This window comes from Mycteria americana, chromosome 4 (assembly GCF_035582795.1).
Source record: "Mycteria americana isolate JAX WOST 10 ecotype Jacksonville Zoo and Gardens chromosome 4, USCA_MyAme_1.0, whole genome shotgun sequence".
Taxonomy (NCBI): Eukaryota; Metazoa; Chordata; class Aves; order Ciconiiformes; family Ciconiidae; genus Mycteria; species Mycteria americana.
In genome coordinates this window covers 77,309,586-77,335,613 of record NC_134368.1, presented here as the reverse complement: position 1 = coordinate 77,335,613, position 26,028 = coordinate 77,309,586, and the positions used below count along the sequence as shown (strand labels likewise).

General features: G+C 38.2%; 1 protein-coding gene across 10 annotated transcripts in view; it reads right to left on the bottom strand.

Moving 5' to 3' along the window:
• INPP4B (inositol polyphosphate-4-phosphatase type II B) overlaps positions 1-26,028 on the bottom strand; it is a 370,055-nt gene that overhangs the window by 83,882 nt on the left and 260,145 nt on the right. For 9 of the 10 annotated variants that reach the window (XM_075501000.1, XM_075501002.1, XM_075500995.1 and 6 more), the window contains 6 exons: positions 25,647-25,859; positions 19,337-19,481; positions 8,505-8,677; positions 7,364-7,487; positions 6,186-6,303; positions 1,358-1,498 (listed from right to left, as the gene is read on the bottom strand). In XM_075501000.1, coding sequence (XP_075357115.1) covers positions 1,358-1,498; positions 6,186-6,303; positions 7,364-7,487; positions 8,505-8,677; positions 19,337-19,481; positions 25,647-25,859 — 914 coding nt within the window. The remainder of the gene's footprint in view (positions 1-1,357; positions 1,499-6,185; positions 6,304-7,363; positions 7,488-8,504; positions 8,678-19,336; positions 19,482-25,646; positions 25,860-26,028) is intronic. The other variant, XM_075501001.1, reaches the window with a different exon arrangement.

The window sequence follows — 26,028 nt, the reverse complement described above, 5'->3', positions numbered from 1 at the left end:
TGTAATATATAGTCCTTCCTGCCTATCCCACCCATGTAAGCTCTCACAAACTTGCTTCTTGGTTATTGCGTACTCCTTTTCTCTGATTTTGGAAAAATGTGACGTGTCCTAGTCACAACTGTCACTACTGATTTTGTTGGTTTTGTATGCTATCACTGTGGCCATGTCACTCCTCTCATAGCATCACGTTTCCCTTCTTTATGGCATCAAGAATAAGCTATTTTCGTTTTCAAGAATGTTTCAAGGTCTCTAACCAACTACTCAACTCTTTCGCTAGTAAAATGCCAGTTTTTACTCTCTTCTGATTCAGCCTATGTCTCCCATTTCAACTGTCTACCTTAATTTTCTCACACATCACCACTCACAACTCGAAGAAGTCTCCCATAAACATCCACAAAGCTACCTGATGGCATTCCTTAGAAGTCTGCCTTAAAAGACTCCTTTTACTCTGCTGTCTACAAAGAACAGGATGTGAAACTCCTGTTGTGCTTAACTTCTTGCCTAGTGTCTAGGTTAACGGTTTTTCACCGTCTCCCTCTATTTCCCCAGCTACACTTTTGCTTTTGAGTTTGTAGTGAATGCAATCTAAAGATATGTATTATGTCTCTTGGATGCTCTGTTAATAAAACCAGTTAAAAAAAAAAAAAAAGTAGCTGTCTCATTGTTGATGTCTACCTTACAGATTTAGCACTGCACAAACTTGGTAATTTAACATGACCGACAGATATCCTTCTCTTGGAAGAGAAAATTAATAGGTGGGTGAAACTTTGACTATTATTGTACTAATTAATTAGTTTCCAGCAATCTTTTCAGAGGAGTAATATTAACATATCAGAACTTTAACATCAGCCTTCATCAGCCTTTCTGCAAACATATTACTAACACATTTCCCATTATTAACTACACCACTCCTCAGTCCTGGAAAAAAGCCCTAAAAAGCTGAGAAAAACAATCCCTTTCTAGCTTACGACTTGTTCAGCATCTTCAACCCCACCTTTAAGATAATAGTTATTTCAAATTTTCAAACTCATGTTTGTGAAGGCCAAAGTACTGTATATGAACAAATTTCAACATCCGTGAAACAGAAATCCATTTTATATCTGTATCCAAAGGAAACTTGGTGTTGACTCTGTGAAATAAAGTCCTGCATATGGTCATATCTTCACTTGGACTTTTTCATTATTTTGCATTGCTTCATAGCTTGTGCTTATTTCCTTTAATATTTTTTAAAATACACACTGAGTCAATGTGAGATGGTCCAAGAGCAAATAACAAAAAAGATTTATTTTTAATCCTGAGAGGTATCCTGTATAGCATGGCATACTTGGACAGAAAACGAAACATGATTTTTTCTTACCTCTCTGCAAGTGTTTGCTGTTCATTGATTCCAACATTAAAGAGTACTGGATACATGCGAAGTAGCTTTCCTTCTTTAATCTCTTGTGGCAGCAACTCAAACATCTTCGCTGGAAGCTGGACCTCTATAACATAATGTTCACTAGGAAAAATAAAAAGAAGAATAAGGGTGGGAATATTGATTGGTTTGCTTGAAATTATAACCTTCCTAAATTATAGAGAACATGTAGACTTATAAATCAGTTCCCCCCTCTTCCCCTTAATTGTATCGAACCATAAAATGTGACAATTCAGCTTGCTTGTTTTAAGAGCATAACAAAGCTATATGGAAAAAAGCAGGTATATATAATTATACACTCTTGATACTGACTTCTTTCCTGACGTGAAAATAGGAATAAAGATGAAAGCAGTAAAAAAGTCTTCTGCTACCAAAATTTCAATAAGAACACCTCAACTCTTCAAATGCATCTTGCCGAGTTACAAAACCAACTTCCTTTCAGAAGTCACAACTTGATCCTGTATCCACTCTAAATGTAATATGAGCAAAAACCTTTCACAAAAACCCAAAGCAAAACTCCCATTTTCTTCAGTGGCTGGATTTTCTCCCCAGGGATAGAAAACATCACCAATAATAAAATTGACTGTGTGAAGATAATAATTGAAGGCTCATTACACAAACATGAATCCTATTTTAGGAGAAGGGATATGATATATAGCAGTTCTGATTTTATGTTTGTGTTTGGTCTGACTTTATGAAAAACATGTTACTTTGGCTGCCAGTCCAAATTCTGATCATGTGGAACCCTCTAGCTGAATTTCACCTGTCTTTGAGGCTTGATGCCTGACCCCACGACAGAAACAACGGCATGCTGTTAACTTAGTTTTTATTAGCTTTCTTTCTGGTATTAGAGCAATCAGTCTAATAAAAAAAGACCAGACTAGAAGCAAATCCATTTGTCTCCAGGATTCGGCATTTTAATCATTCAAAGAGGGCCAACTGATAACGAAGACTGAAATTTTCTCTCCTGCAGAGCACATTTGGTATACCACCAAGAAGGAAGAGTATTACAGCAACAGCGGGGAAGGAGGATCTATATCCTACCTACAGAAACCAGGCCTAGGAAATCACACAACTTTTGCATGTAAACTTAAGATGGAAAACTGTTTGCACCTATTAATATAACTTATCATGAAGTGTCCCCCCCAGCCCTTATTTTAACGAATCATGTGCTTGCTAAAGAATTAAAATACAATCTGGATTACCCACATGTAGGATTTGGGGGAAAAAAAGGCAGAAAACCTTGAAGAAAAAGGGCAGTTTCTGCAGTAGCTCTGACACCCTTGCCAGCTGGAGGGATGAGTGGCACTACCTCAGAGTGGGTGTTCAGATAAATAGCTTCAGCTCAGAAGAGCTAACGGTCGTGTTTGAACCTCTCCCCTGCCCATATATCTGAGAACAAATGAAACGGAACCGGTACAGACTTGTGACTGAAAACTAATTACATTCAGCTAGGGCAAGAGCATATGCTTTGGTATGGGCTAGAACTAGCGTGTAATCTTTGAGCAAATGCCAGATGCTCCCTACTGAGGGGGTTTATCAGTTTTGAGCGAAGGATACTCGTCTCGGGTGGGGGGGAAGGGAAAAAACAGGAAATAGTTCTACTCCCCAGATAAGTCTGTTTGGTTTGTGTTTTGTTTAATTAAGTCACCCATGTGAAGGAAATAGAGAGTTAGCAAGGATGACAGTAGAGAACTCCGTACAGATGATCTTTGCATAGCAGCATTCGTTCTCAGCCTGCATGTGAGTGCTCCTAGCTGCTGTCAAGGGCTACCAGAACATTCTCCTGTGATGGAGTGCTTTCAGGAGGTTGAGAAGAAATGTTGGTTTAGTCTAATCCAAAGAGCATACGCTACTGAATCGAAATGCCACCAAATCACTGCATTGCTACATTTCACACCCCCAAAATCACTACAAATCTTTCAGCGTGTGAAAGAACATTGAGAATTGCTGACCTTTAAGCGTGATAAATTAACATCAGTACCATGTGAGAGCTTCCCCTTGCTCTTTTTTTTTTTTCTTTTTCAAAACATTTTTTGAAGTCTCAGAGATAATCCTAGGTAACTTTTAAAAATCTGTAACCAATTGCACAATGAAAACAACTCACTCCTGATCATGTAAGGAAAAGGCTATCAGGCTGTGACAGAGAGCTGTCTAGAAAGTCCAGGAGTGGTACTGAAGTCAGGTGGGGGGTGGGGGTGGAGGAGAAAAAGAATTCAAACGCTGAAATCTGGAGGAGTTGTTTGACATTAATTTACCAAAAATCTTACAAGTCCTATGCTTCTACTTAAACAAGAAACAGTAATACAGCAGTAAATTTTATCACCATGTAGTTTCTTTCTTTTATGGTTAGACTCAGTGCAGAGATAGCAGGTGATTTTGGCATGAGATGGATGAGGCAGCTACTACATTTTCCAATGTGAAGGAAAAATCAGTACATAATTTTCAACATTTAATGATCTCTCAAGGAAAACAAGGTGAAGGAATCCAGCATGTTTAAGAGAGTAACTAATAAATCATCATCTCTTTCAGAATTAATTGTATAAATTTAGGTATTAAATATTTAAGTGTATATGATTTCACTAAAACAGGACTGCTTAAGAATATCCCTTTCTTTGACTTTATTTGCCTTATTCTCTAATATTTGTTATTCTCTATCACATATGAAGACAGACAAACACTTGCAGTCCTGTTAGAAGGCTTCTAAAAATCACCCCCATGCAGCTGCAGGCCACGGACCCTGCAGCTACTGGCCATGGACCCTGCAGCTACTTGCCGTTGGCTGAAATCGCCCACTCTTAGTTCATTGCAACAAACACAAAACAACCTTTGCTTTGTAACAGAAAGAAATGCACACCTGGTCAGTCACTGCGTCTCAGCTGGGAGGTGCTTTACCCAGCTCTTCTTTCAGCTAAGTGACAACTTTTTAGGTCACTTCCATGTGGCTGTAAGTGCTAGTCCGACCTTGGGCTTCATTGAAAACATGGTATCAAGCCCTGTGCACATGAACTTTGAGGCATCACAATCAAATACGTTCTATCAAAGAATTTTCTAAAAGTAAGTGTTAACTACTTTTGCCTATAATAAAAGAACCTGAGTGCCTGAACAGAACTTCACTGCACCTGGATGGTCGGGGTCAGCCACCCACATCAGCAGGTTAGCGCACTGCTAGTCAATGCCTTGCTCCTTGGATTGATTCGTTTGGGTACATAGAGTCTCAGTCTTAAGCACTTCGCTAGAAAAAACAATTACAAGTGAATACTCTGACTCTGCAAGATAAGAATTTGTAGCTTAATTTTCTGTCTTGCATTTCTGCAGCCTTTTAGTCTCATTTTATCGAGCCACACCATGTAACAACCAAAACGATCTAAAAATTGTGGGTTTTTTAAACATTAATTAGAAAATAACTAGGTTTTCCACTGTCTTCTCTTTTTATGGTTGACTTCCAATGCTGTCTGATAGGACCTGTCTCATCACAGCTCTAACAGGAATGGGGCTCCTCCACATAAGCCTTAAAGATTTTTTTTTTTGTCTGATACCGATTCCATCCAGTGAATACCTGCCAGTAAGTACAGTACAGCAATCACAGGCAGTAACTCTTCTTCCTAAAGACTGACTACTCCATCAATCCAGAATGCCTGAGGCAGCTTAAAGCTCGAGTCTCTTTCAAACCCAGGACCTCCTAGCGTGACAGTTCAGTGTACTGCAGTAATGGCAGCAAGCCAGTAAATGTAGCTGCTGGATTTTTCAAGATTTTTGACTGCTGTGATTTACAAAGGATGTACTTCTTCTGTTTTATCTACACACCATAATTATTCTTAATTATTCCCGATGTGCTGCCTATCATACTCCGGCCTTCCTGCTATTTATTTCAATCCTTTCTTGGAAGGCCCATAGGATGAGAGTGAATCATCCAGAATAATTAAGTAAATCAGTGGTGAAAGCCCCCTTCAGAGGAAACATATCTTTTCTAAAAGTTGCTGCTTTTAGCTGAATTTAATTTACAGTCATCTTAAGAATAATTATACTATTAAGGAAGTGATTTCTGCAAAAGTAAAAACATTTGGAGCTTCAGACTAGAATAATAATGAAGATGAAAAACCCATTCCTCCTGTGTAACAATCTTGTTAACCCTCTTATAGCCTCAATTAATGAAGTATTTCAGTTTATGTCCTGATATTCAGCAGTGCTTATGTGAGATGCATAACGTATTAGTGGCTTTATGCAAGGATTTCTGAGGTTGCCTGTGTCCTGCATGATCTTCAGCAACTAAGACAGGCTTCATTTTTCAAAAGTGACCACCAAGTTTTGGCATCCGAGTTTTTCAGTTTCTATAAGACAATCAAGGCCTAACCCTTAGAAATGCAATTTCATTTGTCACACTGAAATACAAGTTCTGGACACCTCAAAAACAAGGTTTCTTCAGTTAGAGGCCACTTTGGTAAGTACTGACCTTGTCACTTCTCTTTGATTCAGTATCTCTATATGAAAAATACAACAGAAACTCTGCACAACCCAGACGCTGTTTTGATTAATTTGTATTAATACAATTGGAATTTCTAGCTTTTCAGCAGGAAAGTAACCCAGAGCCCATATTACTACTAGCTTTACAAATCCCTACTACCTCATTACATGTCCATTGACCTCATGAAAAGTAAAACTGCTGCACTTTCCATATAATAGAACTCAGCAACAAGAAACCATTATGAGGGTTTTCGTCTGCCAGAGATTAAAACTACATGCCATGGGCTCCAGGAAACAAAGTTCTTACCGCCTTCCAGTTATAACAGGCAAAAAATCTTCTGATTTGGCTTCAATGACTTTAAACATTACTTTCTGCAAATCTGAAATTCCCACAGCCATGTCTTCTAGCATCCCCGCTTCTTCACCTATATGGTAAGATTACAGAGGTTATTAACAGAGTAGACAGATCAGCCACTGAATAGGTTACAGTAAAGCAATACGGGGATTATATTTTCCAGTCTGTGCATCTAAAAATCACAGCCCTAAATCCACATTAAAGTAACCTACATAAAAGCAGACTGATTTTTAGAACTGCTGACAATTCTCTGTGGCCTAAATGATAACTATGAGAATTAAGCACCTCTGAAAATCAGCCTGCTCTATATGTGCATAGAATAACCTCAGAAAAGCCATTTTTGTCTATTCTGAAAGTGTTTTTAAAGATGTCCTGCTGGTGGAGGACAAAGGTTTTGAGAATAACAACGAGTATCACGCAAAAGGGAGCCTGACAGCAATCTCCAAGTGAGGATCTGCAATTGCCTGTGCATTAAAGAGCTGCACAAATGCTAAATCCCTCTACTTTGGTCAAAATCTCTAATTTGGGGAAGGATTCCAATACATCTAGTTCAAAGCATTTTGAAACATACGGCAGTTTCTCGCTCCAAATGTCCTTTTTAATACCTATCAAATGAGGGCATCTGTAACAAGCTAGGAATCAAATAGTTTTCAAGCTATATTCACATAACCAGTACTGGTGTGGTCAGGGCAGAGGCTGACAGAGTTCAGTAACTGTTTCAATCTGCTGTTTGGGTTAGCTTTATAAACCTGCTATTTTGGGTCAGGCCAAATGCCTATACAAATGGAGACAGTTTTTATTAAAACCGAAAGTTCCCCTAGCTGTACTGAGGAAGGAGTCTCCTGTATTTAAGACAATGTAGTTCAGCACTCTGCATGCAATAATTAGCAACTAGTGTTCTCAGAGGAATTGAGAATAAAATAAATGAGTAATTTTTGATGCAGAACTGACAACACAGTATCAATGACTTCAACTGTGCTATTATATGGAAGCCTACTGTCTCCTAAGGACAATATTTGTTGATTCAATAAGCCAAATTACTGGAAGCAGAACAGAGGTTAAAATAAGAACCTCCTGGGTACACTTCTGGTCTGGATGCATAAGGAACTTTGTCCAAGAACAATACTTACTATACGTACTAAGGAGTCCTTCATATTGCACAAGCAATCCAACAGTATGAAGCTGTTGTAAAAACCCTTGATCATGTAAACCTGTGTGCAATTTGATTATAAACCCACAGACCAATCCAGCGAGCTACAAAGACAATGAAAAATGTGAAATTAACAGACGTGCTGTCATAACATAGTTAAAATGAGGCTTGTTATCATTATACACAACACAAGTAATATTTAGATATTTGAGAAAACAGCATAGACATTTCTGTTTAGTGACTACATACATAATTTCATATTAATATATTATTGAGGCAATTTTTGGTGTCAAAAGCAGTGAAATAGTCCCTTATTTTACATTAGATAAGCTTCATTTGTTTTGTGGCATTGTGTGTTATTTATACTTGACATAAGCAAGACCAGAACCCCCGTTGGCAGGCTATAAACACATAAGGCTGTGAATTATGATGGATTTGAAAGCAGTTGGGCACCTAATGCAACTGAATCTCCTTGGCAGTTGCACCCTAACTCCTTAATTATGTTAGGAAAAACATATAACTTAAGGGAGAAATTAGATGACTCATTTCAAGAAAAATCTATCTGGAAAACATGATCTACAGGAGAAGATCAAAAGAACTTCAGTTATTTACCAAGAGAAGACAAGTCTGAGAAGAGACATGCTAATAGTCTTCAAACACATAAAATACTGCTACAAGCTGAAAACAAATAATCTGTTCTTCATTTCCAAGGTGACCAGGAGAAAAAAATACCTAGCTTGAATAGCAGCAAGGAATATTCAAGGCTAGAATTGAGAACTTCACCTGTGGGTGAGAATACTGGCATGTAATCTAGAAAGACTAGAAATAGCTTTATGGATCCTTCTTTGTGCAAAAGGCAGAGAAGGTAGCCTTTTCCAGTCCATTGCAGACCTGCTTCTCTAACTCAGTGATACAGTTACTATGGATTTCCATTTACTATTAATTTCTCTATCATATTATAAAATATTTAAGTGGATGTAATGGAAAATATATGAAAAAGTTGTGCTGAATTGGAAAAAGAAAAAAAAAACCAACAACAAAAAAGAAAAACACAAACACCGACATGAATAGTATGCTTAATTATAGCAACAGTAGGAGGTAAGTGACACAAGACAACCTACTGCTTGACTAAAGACGATGTCTCTTCTTAGGGTCAGCATCAAACATTGTGGCAAACCACAGGCAAGTTCCTGGAGCAGAACAAATGCCATTGATTGCTTCGCCCTGGTCACCACTTCTCCCATGCAGTCCTTCAGCGTAATCACCAGGGGATAAAGCTGTTCATACCAGTCACCTAGAAAAAGAGAGATCATCCGTTCCAAAGCAGAAAACTTGCAGTGAAAATCCTTTTCAGAATGGAAAGAGGGCTGCAGTGCCTGTGTAAATCGTCCTACACTTTAGAAGGACCCTGCAGCTCTATCCTAACCATTGTGGTACAGCAAATGCCACCGGAGAATATGCTTAGAGGTAGGACTCCAGCTTACCACTGACACTGGGGCTAAATCCTTGGCCGGAATCCAACTATATCCTGAAACGATGACTTTTTAACAGACTTAACTTCTCTGTAAAACTTGCATTGAAGTGTCATAAACAGAGCGTACAGGGATACATGTGAAAACTCATTTAGCACAAGATGAATACAGTGGAGATGAAGATCTCCTGTTCTTTCCAGCACTGACAACTTGCTACCTAAACAAATGAAGCACCATTCAAAAAAAAAGGGGGAAGAGCTTATATTTAAGAAAAAGTGGGTGCTAGAAGGCAAAACAGAAGAACAAATAGATATCTGGAAGGATATTATCTGTTTAATGTATAGGCTGGAAAAATACTAACCTTCAGGTCACATTCCTCCTCCTTTTTAGCTTCTCTCTATATTGTTCTCTTTAAATATTTAGAGATATTGAACTAATTTTTTTAGCTACTTCGAGCAGAGAGATTTAGAACTATTTTGTAATATGTTTTGCTCTTAGAATATATGCTTGGGATATCAGAAAAAGGAAGCTAGTGAAATGGTTGAAAAATTGGACTCCTTAATACATTACAAAGGAAACAAAGGGATAACTAGGAAAGGAGGAAAATCAGAACAGCTTACTCAAACTTGTCCAATTACCCAAGCTGTTCCCGAATTTTTCAGGATTTAATAAAATCAGACCTGCATTGTAGTTCCATATGGTTTTGCCTACCCCTCTAAGCTGAGCAAATAACAAAAAAAAAAAAAAATCACCCTCCTTTAGAATCTACATTTCAGTTTCATTGTAATAGTTTAAAATGAAAGAGAAATCAACACCCCAGAAGAATCTATGTCAAAATAGGGAGTGTAAGTGACTTAATACAGTCTGTTGCTGACTCATATATTCTGTAGACTAGTGTAATTAAGAATCAACAATAATTAAAATCTGTCCCATTTAAATTGTAAGTAGGTGGAAGATAACAGCACGTTGTTTCAGGTAACATTCTGAGTCAGGCCAACGAAAGACTCCTGAGCACTGAAGAAGTTCTTTAGGCAGGAAGACAGCTGCCTGTTGCAAAGTCAATTTGGCTATGCTCCAGAAAAATATGTAAATGAATAAAACTGCAGCCAAGAAGACTGGAGAGAACTTTGAAAGCCAGGAGAAACTGCAAAAAAATAAGGTGCAGGATAGAGGAAACAGGAACAAGGACAGAGCAGTCACAGAGAGCAACTTGGGTTCCCTGGCAAATAATGTCTTTGTAGTCAGACAATGTGTGTTTTAACACAGTCATACATATTTAAGTGTGAGTAATACAGACAGAAGAACTGTTCCCTGGAAAACAGCAGTTATGAAGATAGAGCCATCGTGAACAAAACAGAACATAAGCCATCCCCAGTTTCATGCTCCAGCAAAAAGAGGTGATTTTATACATGCCATTGACTAAGAGAGTACTGATACACCGCGTGCCAAGGTCTGGTGTACACGTTTTAAAGAGACTGCTGAAAAAAATGGAGAGCTTGCAGAGAAGAGCTACCAAGATTTAGAGTTTAATCTCCTTAAGCCTATGAAAAAGGCTGAGCAGCAACTTGATTTCCCCTCTTCACGAGGAGAAAATAACATGTACTAACGGGGATGTTTATTCTAGGGAATAAAAGCAAAAGAACCACCAAAGGCCAGAGGCTGCTGCGAGACAAAGTCAAATTTAGAAATAAGGTAGACAACACGGTGTGACATACTGTAAGTCAGACTAGACAGACCAGACAATCTAAACTCTCCTCTCTAGTCTTAAATTACAGTAATTTATTAAATTAATCAATAAATAAATGCCAAGGAAAGCAACTGGAGTAGAATGAGATTAAAAGAAGTAATGCATACTAAACCAGTGAACAGGGTTGTATGTGATAAGAATAGAGTTTGTTGGCTGCTTCTGACTTGAGCAAATAATGAAAAAGATCACACCTGGCCACTTTAAAGTAGACCTGAGGGTACAGCTAATAGACAGCTGTCCCACTTCCATGGGACAGCAGAGCTGGATACAGGCACAGCCAAGGGTCTTGCAAGTACACCGACAGCCAGGGCAAGAGGGAAAAAGCTGGATTTCTAGAACTAGCCACACTTTGTGAACCTGCTATTACAATTTCAGGTTACGTGGATAGGGCTAAAGAGCTTTACTGACGCTCTTTTTCATACGAGAGGGGGTCACGTACTGGCCACAAGTCACGTAACACTTAGATCTGTTTCTACTGAGCTGCCACTGAAGCAGTCAATCCGCACTGTGTATTTCTGCTTCTTTAGGAACATAACTTTGTACTTGTCCTTACTGAACTGCATCCTAATATTTCAGTGCTCCATTTCATCAAGATCCATTCTAATCCTGCTCCTATGGTGCTTAAAGCCTCTCCCAGCTTTAAGCATCTGCAAATTTTATAAGCATCATCCATATTTCATAAGCCAAGTCAGTAATGAAAATATTGAATGATACTGCACCCAGAACAAATGTAAGTGGATTCTTCTTCATGCAGCCTTCCAGGTTGGCAGTAAACAACGGATAACTATCTTCTATTATGATTTTCCAAATTATTTTGCACATACCTTGTAGTAGCTTCAAGATCATTTTTTCACAAGGGTTTTTTGGGGGAGACTACATGTTTGGAATACCAACTTACTAACATCAGTAATTTTTGTCAGTAATAGTGGCATTAGGAAGGAATTCAAAGATTTGAGATTCTCAAGGCCATTTTTTCATTAAAGGGCATTCACGCTAAATATACTAAAAATAAATCCTACCGAGTATTTAATATCCCAAAGAATACAGTGCTTTACTTACATATATATTTTGCTTTGTAGAAAACAATAAAGATTGTAAGTTTGTAGGAAACCTTACCCTAATGACTAAGGAAAGATAAATTATTTTATTATAGAATATAAAGAGAATTGTAGTTGCCAAAAGGAAAGAAGATAAAACTATACCCTCATGTGATTGTCATCCATAACAATCATTACTTCTTGCTTACACTGAAAATTCTTGTTCACAATTAGTAAGGATGTCCAATCCCCAGAAGGTGGAGCTAGTTAGCAAATCTAAAAGAGGGATTGCATTGTTTCTTGAAAACAGAGTCTTTATGAATGGACTAGTATATTCTCATGTTTGTCCTTTTATTTTAAAGCAAGTTTAGTGTGTTAAGATCAAAATAAGAGGTGTATCACAGACTGAGGTCTCATAAAAGAGCACTCTAGAAAAAAAATCCATATCGCTGCTCAATCTTCGGTCTGTTAAAATTGTCGTATGTCACTTGTTATGCAGGATATCCTGTTGCAAATACTCCAGCAAGAATACAAATCAAGGTCATTCATGAACAATGCACAAAGCTCCAAATATCCATCAGAAGCATTTACTTACAGAAAATACTGCAGCTTTTAAGTTGCTCCTTGAAACTTGAGAAGCATTGTGAAACTGAAGTTTATGAAACAAAAAAAAGCATTGTATTTTGAAGCTTACAAGTAAATTCAGTAGAATTTGGAAAATAAAGTTGTCTTGTATGCAAAGGATAAACATGGAACATTAATGAAATTCATAAAGAGATACTAGTTGTAAAAGGAGCTTTAAAATCCTGGTCTAAATTCAGGTTTAGATTATCCTGATCTATCTTGCCACAATGTTGCTGACACGTGAGGATACTGCTTGGTTATGAGTCACTGCTTACACAACCAAAAGAGTTTGGGAGAGGTGCAAGATGCCCTACAACTCCTCCTCCATGAGAAAACTTGGCACTCAGCTCAGAATCAGTTGTTGCTATAAAGAAGGTGCAGGGGGGCAGCCATGGCTCAGGACCTCTACTCCTACAGAGACTGACGACAGCTTTGTAGAATCACTTAGGGAAGGGAATAGTACAAATCATTGCTTTTGTGTCTAACGCATTCAAGGACTTACATGTTTGACACTTCAGGTGTCAAATGTCTTTGAAGTTAAAATTGCAAGATTTACATCCTCAACACAGCAGAAAATCCTTTGAAAACGACTGAAGAATTAACTGAATGAGCAAACATCTCAAGAAAGACATTAGGAGCAAGAACATAAGCAACAAGGAGACTACAGGATGACTGTCAGGTCACTCAAATGGCAAGGGCAGCCTGTCCTGTTTCGAATATTTAGCATCCAAACGAAAGAGTCAAAGCCTACTGATGAAGCAAGGAAACTCAATTAAAAAATCATGCTAGTCAACCTTTGGGAGGAAACTAAAACAAGGCATAAAAGCCAAACATTAAAATGGAAAATGGAAGGATGAAATTAAAAGAAGTAGTATCACCACTGCAGTTAGCGTAAGATTAAAACACAAGAGTATGTGCAGCACAAGCACTGAGTAAACACTCCGCTTCCATTGCTAACAGAGTGTTGTGGAAGCTCAGTTTATGACAGGATTTGCCCTTTGGTTTCTGGAAAACGCCCTTCAGTCCCATGTTCTCTTAATCAACATGCCTGCACAGGCAAATGACCTGCAAAGCACCCAACTTGTCGTTTCTACGTGCTAATACTCAAGTTGCAGTATGTCTAACTGCATGCTAAATTTGATAAAGTTTGGCACAAAAGCAATCTCCTGCTCTTTTCAAAATCAGACCCATTGAAGTGCTTATTAAAATGTGCTGGTAATCAAACAGAAAAAGCCCTAAGGCTTTGGAATAGCACTCCTATCTCCTTTTGCCCTGGCAACAGAGAAAAAAGCCAATTCTGTCACTGCTGTCTGCACCACCTAAAAATCAGTGGAAATCTTTGATGGCCTCGAGTCACCTCAAATGGTATGAAGTTAATGGTATGAAAATTCGTATGAATTTCATAATTTCATAAATTTCATAAAAATGAATGGTATGAAGTTAAAAACCAAGCACGGAATTAAAAGCAGAAGAAAGCATAATGTCGTATTGTTAAAGGAGCAGAGTGCCCTAGAAACATAGGTAATAGCAGCTACCCACAATTTAACTTTTTACTGTAGCTAATCGCTTATTCCCTTATTACCTGAACACACAAATAATCTATGACAGGATTGAAATAATAGAGGTCAAACAATGTAAATGAGGAGTTGTCTTAACATCACAAACCAAACGTCAGACAAACTCTATTGTCTTAATGAAAAAGGCAAGCAAAAGCAACCAACCAACCCAAAACAGTAGAAACCACCTCAAAAACAACTAGTGCAAACAGCATGAAATAATTAACCCACAGAGTCTGAATTTACTCACCTAGGATAGGAACATTCTTCTGAATTTTTTTTAAGGGAGGTTTAAAAACTGACTTAGTAGAGTTCATGTATTCAACTTTGCACCATAAAAAGGTCAGCTTCCTACTTCATCTTGCCACTCAGCTCTTGAGCTCAGTTTAACTCTAGTATGAGGGCTAAGCTCTTTGAGAACAGATGAGGTTTTATGCTCATAATTCTGCAGCATTTCTCACAGGAACACCAAAAACCTGCATAAATCTTCCTGGTATTTCTGCAGTTAATGTAATAGCAGTCTACTTTGCACAGTTTTGGCGTCCAGAAGAACAATTTTGAATTCTTGGGGGTTTATTATTCCATTGTAATCACCTGAGATTTTCTATACTGTTACATGGATTAATAGTGAAAATGGAAACCATCTAATCATGCATATACAAGTGTCTCAGCAGCTTTAGTCACAATGGAAACAGAAAAAGAAGGCGATGCCAATAACAGACATAAAGTTAAGGAAATCTAATATATTCAAAACATAGGAGTAATGGATAAACCTTGCTCTAGAAGTGTTGTGCAACCAAATATTCTGATGTCTTGTTTAAAAAAATAGTTTGTTGATTCAGTTAAATAGTCTTCCTTTCCCTTACACATTTTTCAGCTTCCATCAATAGCTAAACTACTTAGAGAAAGTACTGGTGAAGAGGTTGTCTTATATGCTGGGCTACATATAGCCCAGTTAAGGACCCTAGCAAAAAGAGAAGGATGATACAAAAGTGAGAGGGAAAAGAAAAAAAAAAAAGTGCAGAAATAGAGTTGATGCAAAGACAAGCTTGAGAGAACAGGAAAGAAAAATGTGAGGAAAAGGAAGGGAAGAGAAAGTTTTTCAGAAGTGTTTTTGTTTCCTCAAACTAAATTATGTCTGCTACTCGAGTGAACACAGACTAAAGGAGAATTTTTCATCTTCCTGAATAAATGATAACTTACAGTAAAAGCTCTTCTTCTGAAGATGCAAACAAAACCAGGACACAGTTTTATTTCACATTTCTACCAGCACTGCATTGGGAGGGATGCACTGAAGGGATGCAGTGGCCATCCCTAGGGCACTGAAAACCAGAAAGGTTTAATCTAGACTTATAGACTCCCCATGAGGTATCAGATTATTCAAGAAAAATTAACCCACATATGCCTGTAGCAACGTGGCTATGAACAGACATTTTCCTTCATTCCAGCTAGGAAATATGGTACCGTTCCCCAGGTGCTCTTTGCTACCGGCGCTGAAGGTTACCATTGACCAATTCATCCGCCCAGCAACATAGCTTATGATTCCGTAATTCACTTCAGGCAAAATCCAGGTGCAATCACACTGCCGGCGTAAATTGTTTGTGATAATGTGGTGGATTTTGTATGTAGCAAATTAGGGAGTACTCACACAGAGCCAGAGGAGGAATGGCTGGGTGATGGTTCTGATGGTGTGGTACAACGAGCAGATGGAAACAACAGCTTCTTTTAGCAGCACAGCTAAACATGGAGATCTGTCAGGGGCTGCGTAAGCATAAGAGCAAACTACTGTGTTTCACTGGCACCTCTAATGCTGCAGGACAGGCTTTCACCTTCTGACTCCCATGGAAAATGAAAAGGCAAAAATAAAAAGAATTTAATGTTGTCAAGTAGTTCTCCAAGGCAAACCAGCCTAGAGTTAAAAGAATAAAAAACCCCCCTCTCCTTTAAAATCCATCTACTCTTCCTGATTTATCCTGCAGAGAAATCATAATCCTGCAACTGATGAAACCATAGCATGTTACCTTGGTAACTGATAGCTCAAATTCAGTCTTAAGAATACACTCAAAGGTCAGACTGCATGAAAAGTTAGGCTAAGGAAGGTATAATTCATGTTGAAAGGTAACTACAAGAGAAAGGTGCCACCGATATTTCTGATTACGAAGATTCCATACAACAAATATAAGCATGTTGGGAAAAGAAGAGTAAGATCACGCAATGTCAACACTGAGACTGCAAATATAAACCTATCTTAGGAAGCTCTGAATATATGTTATGACAACATCTATAGTTACAGGAATATGCTATTGCTCAAAACCATCAAATTATTGTCATAACATGTTCTACCATTTAAAATGAGTGTGTGCATTCTTTGACATCTTTTTTATTGTTATATGCTAGAAAACAATTTATATTAAAACAGTCAGGTTCACTAATATAAGCAAACATTTCATGCCATACTTTAAAGCATACTTGTCAATGTTTTGGTCAAAATCCTGTGTATTCCCCATTTTTCTTACAAACAGCAGCACAACTTTTCTTAGGATCAACTCCAGCACTGAAGCAGTTTCAGACTCAAAGATCTATCTATGCCTATACATTTGCAGTGTTAATGAAGGACATTATGCTCAAATTATGGCATAATATGTAATCACAAAATATGGCAAGCTTTTCACGTATGTAATGTTTGTGAATTGTATGTAGCATAAAATTCTGTAATTCTAGAAACATATCTATGGATGTAAACACAGTATGATTTTATATCTAGGAAAAATTTATGAACCCACACATCCAGGTTTCAAATATAAAATGGAGCAGAATTAAGGCACAATTTATAACCCTAAACTTAAAAACTCAACCTCTATGCAGGTGCTTCATGGTGCATCCTCAGGGCTTCATCTCAAACTTAAGAGAGGGAGGTACAGAGAAAAACAAACATGTAGGACCACCCTCTCATAGCAAAGTCAAGCATGAAAAATTCTGGCCCCAAAAGCAATGGTTTTGAAAACCATTAGGCAACCAACTTTGGCACACACCTGGATGGTTCTTCAGAAAGCTCCATCTTTTAACTAAGTCCTATAAAACAAAGCAATTTTAAAATGTCTCCATTTCTACATGACCTTGAAAGTCCTATAAGCTGTCAAAGGTACTGCGTGATGCTCTCATGAAAACATCATTAGGAAATGATGTCTTCCTCCAAAAGCAGAACATGAAAACAAAGCAATCTGCCCTACAAATCTCCTGCAGTTTCCGTGTGATGGGGTGTTACAGAACACTCAGCACAACTCTCAGAAGCACTGACTCTGCTCTCCCAGAAGGGCACTTGTACTGATTCAAGAGAAATAGGGAAGGCCCTGAAATGAGGGGAAAAGAGAAGAATTTATTCCAGTGCCATAACATCTTGATATTTTTTGTGTCCTTGGCTTGTCAGCTCCAGAAGACAACTCCTCATCTGAATGAAACACATCTATGATTTTCTAACCATTACAATTATCATTATTGCTTAGTAAGAGGTACCTTTCATTCTATTTGATGACTGCTTATTATAGTACTTAAAAGGAAGTCACTTTTAAGTTTTTTTGGCTTTGTGAACTAAAAGCTCTAACCAATGTTTCATTTGCCTCTGTAGGGTGCGAGCCTGAATCAACGCTAAGAGCACACTTTTTTATAACTACAATGAAAGACTCAAACAGATTGGTTAAATACATTTCATGGCTTATACAGAATAACAGGGGACACGTTCAGGGGGTTGAAGAGAGTAAAGGCAAATCTGTAAACATTCATGTTGCTAAGCATGTCGGAAAGCACCCAAAAAGAATTATCCTAAATCATGACTTTTTTCAGACTGGGGAGGGAGGGGAAAATCTGAAGTTTTGTTCCGTAACTACGGAATACAGACAAAAACCAGTCCATGCTGTCTATGTATACACACACAAATGCACTGCAGTAACTTGGGGGACGTTTGGGTGAAAGTGTGCTACTACTTTACCTGCAAAACATTTCTAATAAACATACTGGATTTCTGCTAACAATAGCAGGAGAATTTGTTAGCACCAGGGGGAAGAGAAGGGAGTTAGGCACAAGAAAAAATATTTAATTTTGTTCTTTTAATCAAACGCAGTATGCTTGGATTCACTTTGTAAAGATCCTTTCAAGTTGACAACTACACCTACCTCACTGTTGAATATTTGCACCTTCTCCCCTGAAAAAAGTCTGAAAAATGTAGAAAGATAAAACTATGTTGATACTTTGCACCTACAAGCCTTCACTAGAGAACAAAGATGGTATCATCTATCTCTCTAACATTGTAGGGATACTTGTCTGGTAGACAGAAACGCGGAGAAGCAAAGAGAAGCAAAATACTCTGGTCTCTGGACTATTCATACCAAACCAAGTCCAACACATCTGCCACTGAAAACAAGAATTCCAGGATGCCAGCACAAATCTCTCATACTGGTAAAAATGCTGATGTTGCAGCTGCATTAAAATCAATACTATGACTAAAATCTCTTGCATGAAACTCACCAGTACTACACAAATGATATACAGCTGAAAAAATAGTTTTAATTCTTGTTATGTAAGAAAGACATTACAAATGAGTTCTAATAACTTTAAAACCCATGATATAAAATGATGTCATTAAAATCGGGGGGGGGGAACATGTAAAGGAAAATATAGGATAAAATACACAATTTAAAAAAAAAAAGCGCCAAAATTATACAAAGCTCCATAAAATAAAGTGCTTGTGGGGGGTTTTGTTTGTTTGCTTGTTTTTTTAACTGAAGAGTGGCACAAGGGTTGGTTCTGATTTCCTTATATTTGGGCTACCACCATTATCACTAAGGAGCTGTTTCATCTGTCGCAACACACTTGCACATCAGAAAGTCTCGTCAGACTTATGAAGCAGATCTAATCTATGCTTAGAGAAAGCAACCAGGAATGTAGCCATAGGAGATCAGAAGATTTGGTGACAAGGACCTGCTGTCGACAAAGTTTTCTTTGCATCATCTCATGGAATCACTCTACTTACCCTTCAGTATTGACACAGATTGACAACTGTATTCAGGGAAAAATGAATTTTAGCAGATCACAAACAAAAATCAGTGTATCACTTCAGAAAAGTGCAAGGGTTTACAGGCGAATGACACAAACAGAATGTTCACCTTCCCTTACTGGTTTCCTATGGGGTAAGACACACTCCAATTTTTTTTCTCAAAATAGTATTTCAAGTAAAATATAAAATAAATTAAACTACATCAGCCTTCAAAGGAAAACATTGTGGTTTCTAAAGGTTTTCATTGCAACACAAAAAATTGAGCACGGCAAGCAGTTTGAGCACACAATGGAGCTGTAATTTGATAAATAGCCTTCCATCATTCCAGGCTACAACTGTGCAAAACCTTGCTATCAGCACTCTCATCAAGGATACTATTGACTCTTCTCTATATAATTTTTCTGTGACTTTTTTCCATTTTTATTTACTCTAGTCAATGATTAAAAAAAAAAAAAAAAGTTGCTTACCACCTGTATGCAACACCTTGCAATCTGCTGCTGAAGGGTCATTTTCACCTTCTTTAATGTTGCTGATGTTGTCTTTTTCCAGCAGTCTGTCCACCATGGCAATAACACAGTTTAAACTCTTTCCCACGTTGGCCCACACCCTGTCCTGAAAAGAGCATAATTATCACTGCACATTACTGAAAAAAAAAAAAAAGAGACAATAATAACTTCTTATTAACACCTTAAAGTGGAGCCAGAAACGTGCAAATTACTAGTAATACTACTAGAAATATCAGGTGTCAGCATATTACCATTTTTCTCATTCTCCAGCCTACTACCAATTTAAGCCTTTTTCATGGAGTTTTTTCTTGCAGTGTAAATGACTGAGCTGAAACTGCTTGGGTTTTTAGACACTGCCAAACACATGTGCTTCAAACTCTACATGAAAATGCATGCAAAGTTTCAGGTCCAGTCACATGGAACTGAGCGGTTTGTCTATTTGAAATAAGACAGTAAGAGCGTAGACATCCAAAGCCCTGCCAAATCAAATCTCGTGTGCAACTGCCAGTTTTGCCACAGTACTTGACAACCTCTTTTTGATAATTTAACTTACCCTCTATTTTATAACATCAGTTACTCTGTTAAGGCAAATGTAAAATTAAAAGACTAGAATTAGAAACTTGCTGCCATGACATGTTTATTAGGTAACACAATTTCAATTTCGTTCTTCACCTCTCACACAAACTGCAACCATCACACTTAACTGAGTTTATAATAAATATGAGAATTACAGAAGTAAGAGAGTGATAGAAGAAATTCTGTACAAGCAGAGAACAAAAGAGATAATGTGGAGTGGAAAAAAAAGAGCTGTTATGGAACAGAGGTACAGGACGGGTCCTTCAGGTGCTGGATGCTGCAGAAATCGAAGCTTTTGCACTTACTTTTGTGGGGCTGAATAAGAAAAAGGAAAAAAACCAAGCTGTACAAGAAATGAGGCTGTACACAAGGTTTGCAACCAGACTAAAACCAAAACATAACAAACCCACAAAAAACCCCCATGTACTTGTTTTAATGCTGAGGCATTCTGAAATGAATGCAGCAACAAAAGTTTGATTGAGGGTTAAAAATGGGAAGATAGTATCACTGTTCTTCTTTCTACTTTATGATGTAATAGCCAGAAGCATTATGTATACATCAGGTCTTGAGGCGTAAAAATGGCGTTGCAAAAGACAAGAGAGAAGGTTAAAGAAAACTGAAAACTCAGAGAAATACCATACTTCCATATAAATGGTAACACTTGGAAGCTGGGTGAAGGCCAAGTTAGAACAACTACTAAGGCAAACATTTAATCTAAGATTTATTTTTATTTACATGGCCATTTAATTGTAGGCCATTATCCTGACTAGAGGGATCTGATCTTTCCCTGTTCCCTCCACCTGAGGGCACACCCTGTGACAAGTGGGCATCCTTCCCTGAGGGACACGGCATGGGCCTGCAGACAGAAGCCTGTACTTGCTGAATCTGTACAGCAACACAGATCCTCTCCTCCAGCCCCCCAAACCCGATTCCTGGACAGATCTTGTAGGGCTGCCTTAAGGAAAAGTGAGCATCTAGTGTTATATGTGGATGTCGAAACTATGGTTTGACCCTCTTCCTAGATAAACCCATGCCTTAACCATACTATGAAAAAGGTATTGTTGATTTACAAGAGGCAAGAAGATGGTCACTCTCACGCAGAACTGCATTTAATCCACAAATTATTTAAGTACTGCATGTACAACGCAACGAGTGGAAATATCTGCAGCTGTATGCATGAAACAAACCATTAGAGACATGACTATCTGATATTCACATGTTTAGATACAATTTAAAGCCAAAGACCAAGGACAGGTATAGATTTCTTCAAAAGTTTCATCCTGTATGTACCTCAAGCGTTCCTGAAAAACATTTAGAATTTGGGTGAAATCATTGGTTTCCACCACCCAGAAGCATTATTTTTGCAAGAAGGATTCTATGAAGAGCAACGAAATACTGCGAACGGTAAAAAATCTGGCCCCAAATAGCTGCAAGTTTTACCAGAGAGTAGCAGGGAACTTCAGTCTTCCTGTTGACCGAAGTTGCTGAGGTGCGTGAACTCAAGTTGTTCAGCGTGGCTGCAGCAACGCAATCCCCCTTTCCTGCCTCTGCTGGGGGAGCTTAATCCCAGCACAAAGAGTGTTAAGCTCTTAATGAGCATCTGGAGTTATTGCACAAGCAACACAAATATGAGCCCTTGTTTCATTTTGGAAAGAACACTTTTCTCTTTTTAAACCAACTATTAAGCCAGCATTGAGACAATGTCTATACAATATTCACACAAACATTCCCCGAGGGCTTAGAAGCAAAATTCCTAAACATCTGTTGACAGAAAGCTCACTTTTATTATCATATATCTGGTCTTCTTACATATGGGCAAGTAAGACAGAGGGAGCCAGGGCCTGTCCCACAGCTCTTTTTCTCCACATAGGAGGTTCCTAGGATTAGAAGCTATCATTATAGGCAGACAGAAAAAGTAGATGCGTCTACGGTTCATTGCGACATTATTCTGTCTGCACCAAAGATGGGCACATTTTTCTGAGAGGGCTGCTGAAATTCTGCAGTTCGGTAAAAACAATTCTCGAGTGAAAATGCAGGTTCCAATCAATGAAAATCAAGTGACTTCTTATTACTCTCCACGAGAAGAAATCCATCCATTTCACATTCTTTGTCATCCCTTACTATTCCCATAACTTTTTCCTGTAGCCTAGCCCACTTTCCACCCACCTTTCACCTTCTTAAGTGGTCTATTTTCAATTTGCCTAAGAACTACCTCACAAGTGATCATTTTGCAGCATGCATGTTAAAGGACAAAATGCACCCGCAGCCTCTCATTAGCCTCTCATAAGCATTCTTACAAGCCCTCTGTGTGAAGTGAGGGATCAGAAGAAAATGAGTCTTGTTTCTTGATACACTGAAGTACTGAGACCCTAGATTCCTAAGCAGAATGCTTCTCCCCTGATACCAGTTTTCCCACTAGCTGCTGTGGAGCTAACTGGATGGTCAGTTTACTACCGTGGTGGGAAAGAACGAGAGAAACAAGGTCTCTGGCTCCCTCTCATTACTGCTTCCTTAAGCTCAAAAGTCAAGCCAATGACAGGGAAAGCGGAAATCTGTAACAGGGCTTGATCCCGTTGGGACAAGGCAGACTGGGACAAGGCAACGGCACATTAACATCTTCTACTTCTTCCAAATTTCAGAAGCCATTTGGGATGTTAAGGAGTCCTGGCACATGTGGTTAGGTGTTACTAGTTAGAAACGGCCATAGTGGCACTTCTCTTGCCACCTCTGCTGTGGCACTGGCAGGCACGCATGCATACTCAGAATCATCTCCACGAAAAGCTAGGCCTTGGCATCATAGAAAGCTGGGTGCTTTTCTCAGGACATTTGAAAATGAACCTGTAAACTAATTCTCTTTCATCCACCCAATTCAAAAAATGTAATTCCTTTCCATCCACTCTGAAAGTATCATGAAAAGGCAACTCAACTCCCTCATTTCAGAGAGCGGGAGCGGAAACTATTTTCCTGTCATTGCACCTGACCAGGATGTCTTCCTCCTAAGCACTGCTGGCCAGTGGAGTCCCAGAGGCTGTCTTTTTGTTTTTAAAGGATTCTCAGGCATTCTAAATTCACTACAGAGCTCCTCAGTCATCTCTTGTCCTTCCATATACACCACTACAGTTGCGTGCTTTACTTGTGCCAAGTATGGCACAGCAACTGCACTCCCCAGTGCTCGGAAGATACTGTGTCTCCTTCATGTGGGCTGATAGCTGTATATTACCTTAAGGCCCTTTTGAGGTATGCTCATAGATAAAGCAAATATCTTAACTAAATGTGCATGATTAACACCCTCTTGTGATGTGACACTGCTTTGGAATGGAATATATCGTACACAGGTCGGTGTTTCAGACCCGTGTCTGAGTACCAGTCAGTATTTGTACATAACATTGAAAATGCCATTTTATCTCTCCTTTGTAGCTCCAACCATGTTAAGTAGTCAGTCAGAAATGTAGAGCAGAAACAGCTCCAAGTGGCAACGTGCCCGCCTTTTCTTGCATTATACATGGCTACATGCTTTGTTCCCTCTTGCAGGGAGGTTCTAGGATAGCAGAAGCAGCTGGCAAGAGAAGAGAATATCTACCCAGAGGCAATCTAAAACTCTCAAGTTAAATATTTTCCCTTCCACAGTAATGCTTTACTACCATCTACATGTAGTGCACCAATAGAAATAGCTCAATCCATACTGCTGTCAGCTACTCTGGGATGAATATTTGTACTTGGTATCAAAGAAGAGAGGTGCCACACAGTATTGCTATTGACAAGAAGGCTTTTCGGAAAACACTGGTCACTCAGTGAAAGGGCACCCTGCACAGCTAAGAAATTGGAGTTATGACTTAAAGATAAATTTGGATGCCAGGGAAGAGGGTGGATCTCACCTAGTTTTTACACACAGCCTCGAATTCACTTTCGTGATGGTCGTAAGGTAACGCGGTCATTGGAAGTGGATGGAACAGGGTCAGATTAAAGAGTTGTTGAACATCACTGATTTAGATTTTGGGCAAAACTAAAATTGAAATTCCAATTGTAAAATGCAACTCTAGTGCTTGATAACGGGGGGGTGCTGGTGGTGGTGGTAACCAACGAAGGAGGATATAGTCCTGTGCATACAAAGCAATGTATCTTGAAGTTTTTTTCCCTTATAGTTGGCTTTCAGAGTAGATTAAGCAGTTTTTCAAATTTTACATGCATTTATTCTTTCTCTTTTCATCATGCTAATGACAATTTGATCATTAAAACTCGCATTATTCATTACCTCCATTGACAGAAAGAACTGAAAAATAATGGAAGCCTCATCTTTCAAATTTAGGAAAAAAAAAAATTCTATAGGATTTATACTGTCTCAAGTTTGACAGTGATTCTGATTCTGAGTTTAACTCAGAAAATACTTGAAGATACACTTAATTTTAATCAAGCAGGTAATCTTACTAATTCAGCAGAAAAAATAGATACACTTTAAACTAATGTGCTTATATGTTTTAATAGATGAGGACCAAGCACCTCGCAGAAATAAATTAAAAAAAACCCCAAACAATAATGAAATACAGTAAAGCTAGCTTCTCTGCAGAGACAGAAGTACTAAATTAAAATACAACTTGCACAAAAATGCCATTTTTCCAATGCAAAATTTCTCCCTTTTATCAAATCTATTGTGGTATTTATTTTTCTGAATGTTTCAACAGCTGGAAACAAACATTTTGACTTTCATTTCCAGGAAAGAACCACCATTCTAGCCCCTCAGGTTGTTGAGAAAACATGAAAAAGTGAATTCAAGCTCTAAAACCAGAAGACAAATAAAAGAATGAGTTAGTTATTTATTGTTTAAATCTCATGACTACTTAATGCATGGTGTTGGAGATAATTGTCTTTTCTCTAGAAGAAATACATTCTTCTTCCCTTATTGGTGGTATGGATAAAAATTACAGTTCAGGTGTAAGTACTGTAGCTCACACAAGTTATTAATTATTTACAATAGAGATTAATATGCTGGCATCCTTTACATTTACGAAAATACAGTGATGAACTGAGAGTATGAGCCTGAACTGAATAAAAATAGCTTGAGTTCACAATATATGTAACAAAGAAGTAGATCTATTATTAACACATCCACCAAAATAATTAATTTACAAAATCTCAGCCATATAAATAATACAAATCTTTGAAAGATATACTAAGAATGTTAAAATCTAAAAGCCATGTTTAATTCTTTTACGCAATCTCAGACATCCTCTAAGAACAGAGTCTAAGGGAAAACAGCTCTGTTTTGCTGAGGGTTAATCCATGTGTATTTAAACTATTTATATTCAGTCTTGGGGAGAAAAAAAAACAAAAAAAAAGAAGAATTTTCCCTCATAATAGCATACGCTGTTCCAGTCTCCTTAAATCTGCCTAGCTAGGAAAAAGAACTCAAGTAGGAGCAAAGACAGACTATTTTCCCATCTGGGCAAGAAGATACTCACCATCCTCACTGTTACATGCACAACCAAGCAGTCACACAGAAGCACACTGTACTTAGGAAAATTCTTTCAAGTTAGTTTCAAAATATACAAGGCATCTGAAAAATATTATTTCATGGTTTTGCACTCCTTCCCCCCTCTCCCCCAATAACATGTGACAAGGACACTTAGGGCTTGCATTTGTTTATGCTGATTTGTAGGGTTTAGGATTGAATACCAGCCAAGAGTGTCTGACTACTTACCCACTCTTCCTCATCATACTCCGAATGATGGGGTATAGAGTCCTGTCTTTTAATCTGAGAAGGATGACCCTGATGCTGTAAATCATCCCCCTCTTCTGCACTGTTTCTAGGCACAGCTGGTTTCTTGAGGACACAGCCAGGCCGGGCTGTGTATAGTGCTAAAAGGGCGCTTCTGACCAGCTGATCCTTAAATGCATGCACAAATAACTCTGTCTAGAAAAAAAATAAATGAAAAGGTTAGACCAAAGAACGCAATACTGCAACATAGCTATTATAACACTGAATTACCCTTAGGCAGAGTGGATATTCGTTTCAGGCCAGCCTGAGAGGCAGAAAACAAAGTAGACCAACAAACAATGAGGAAAAATTCAGGAGTTTTTGG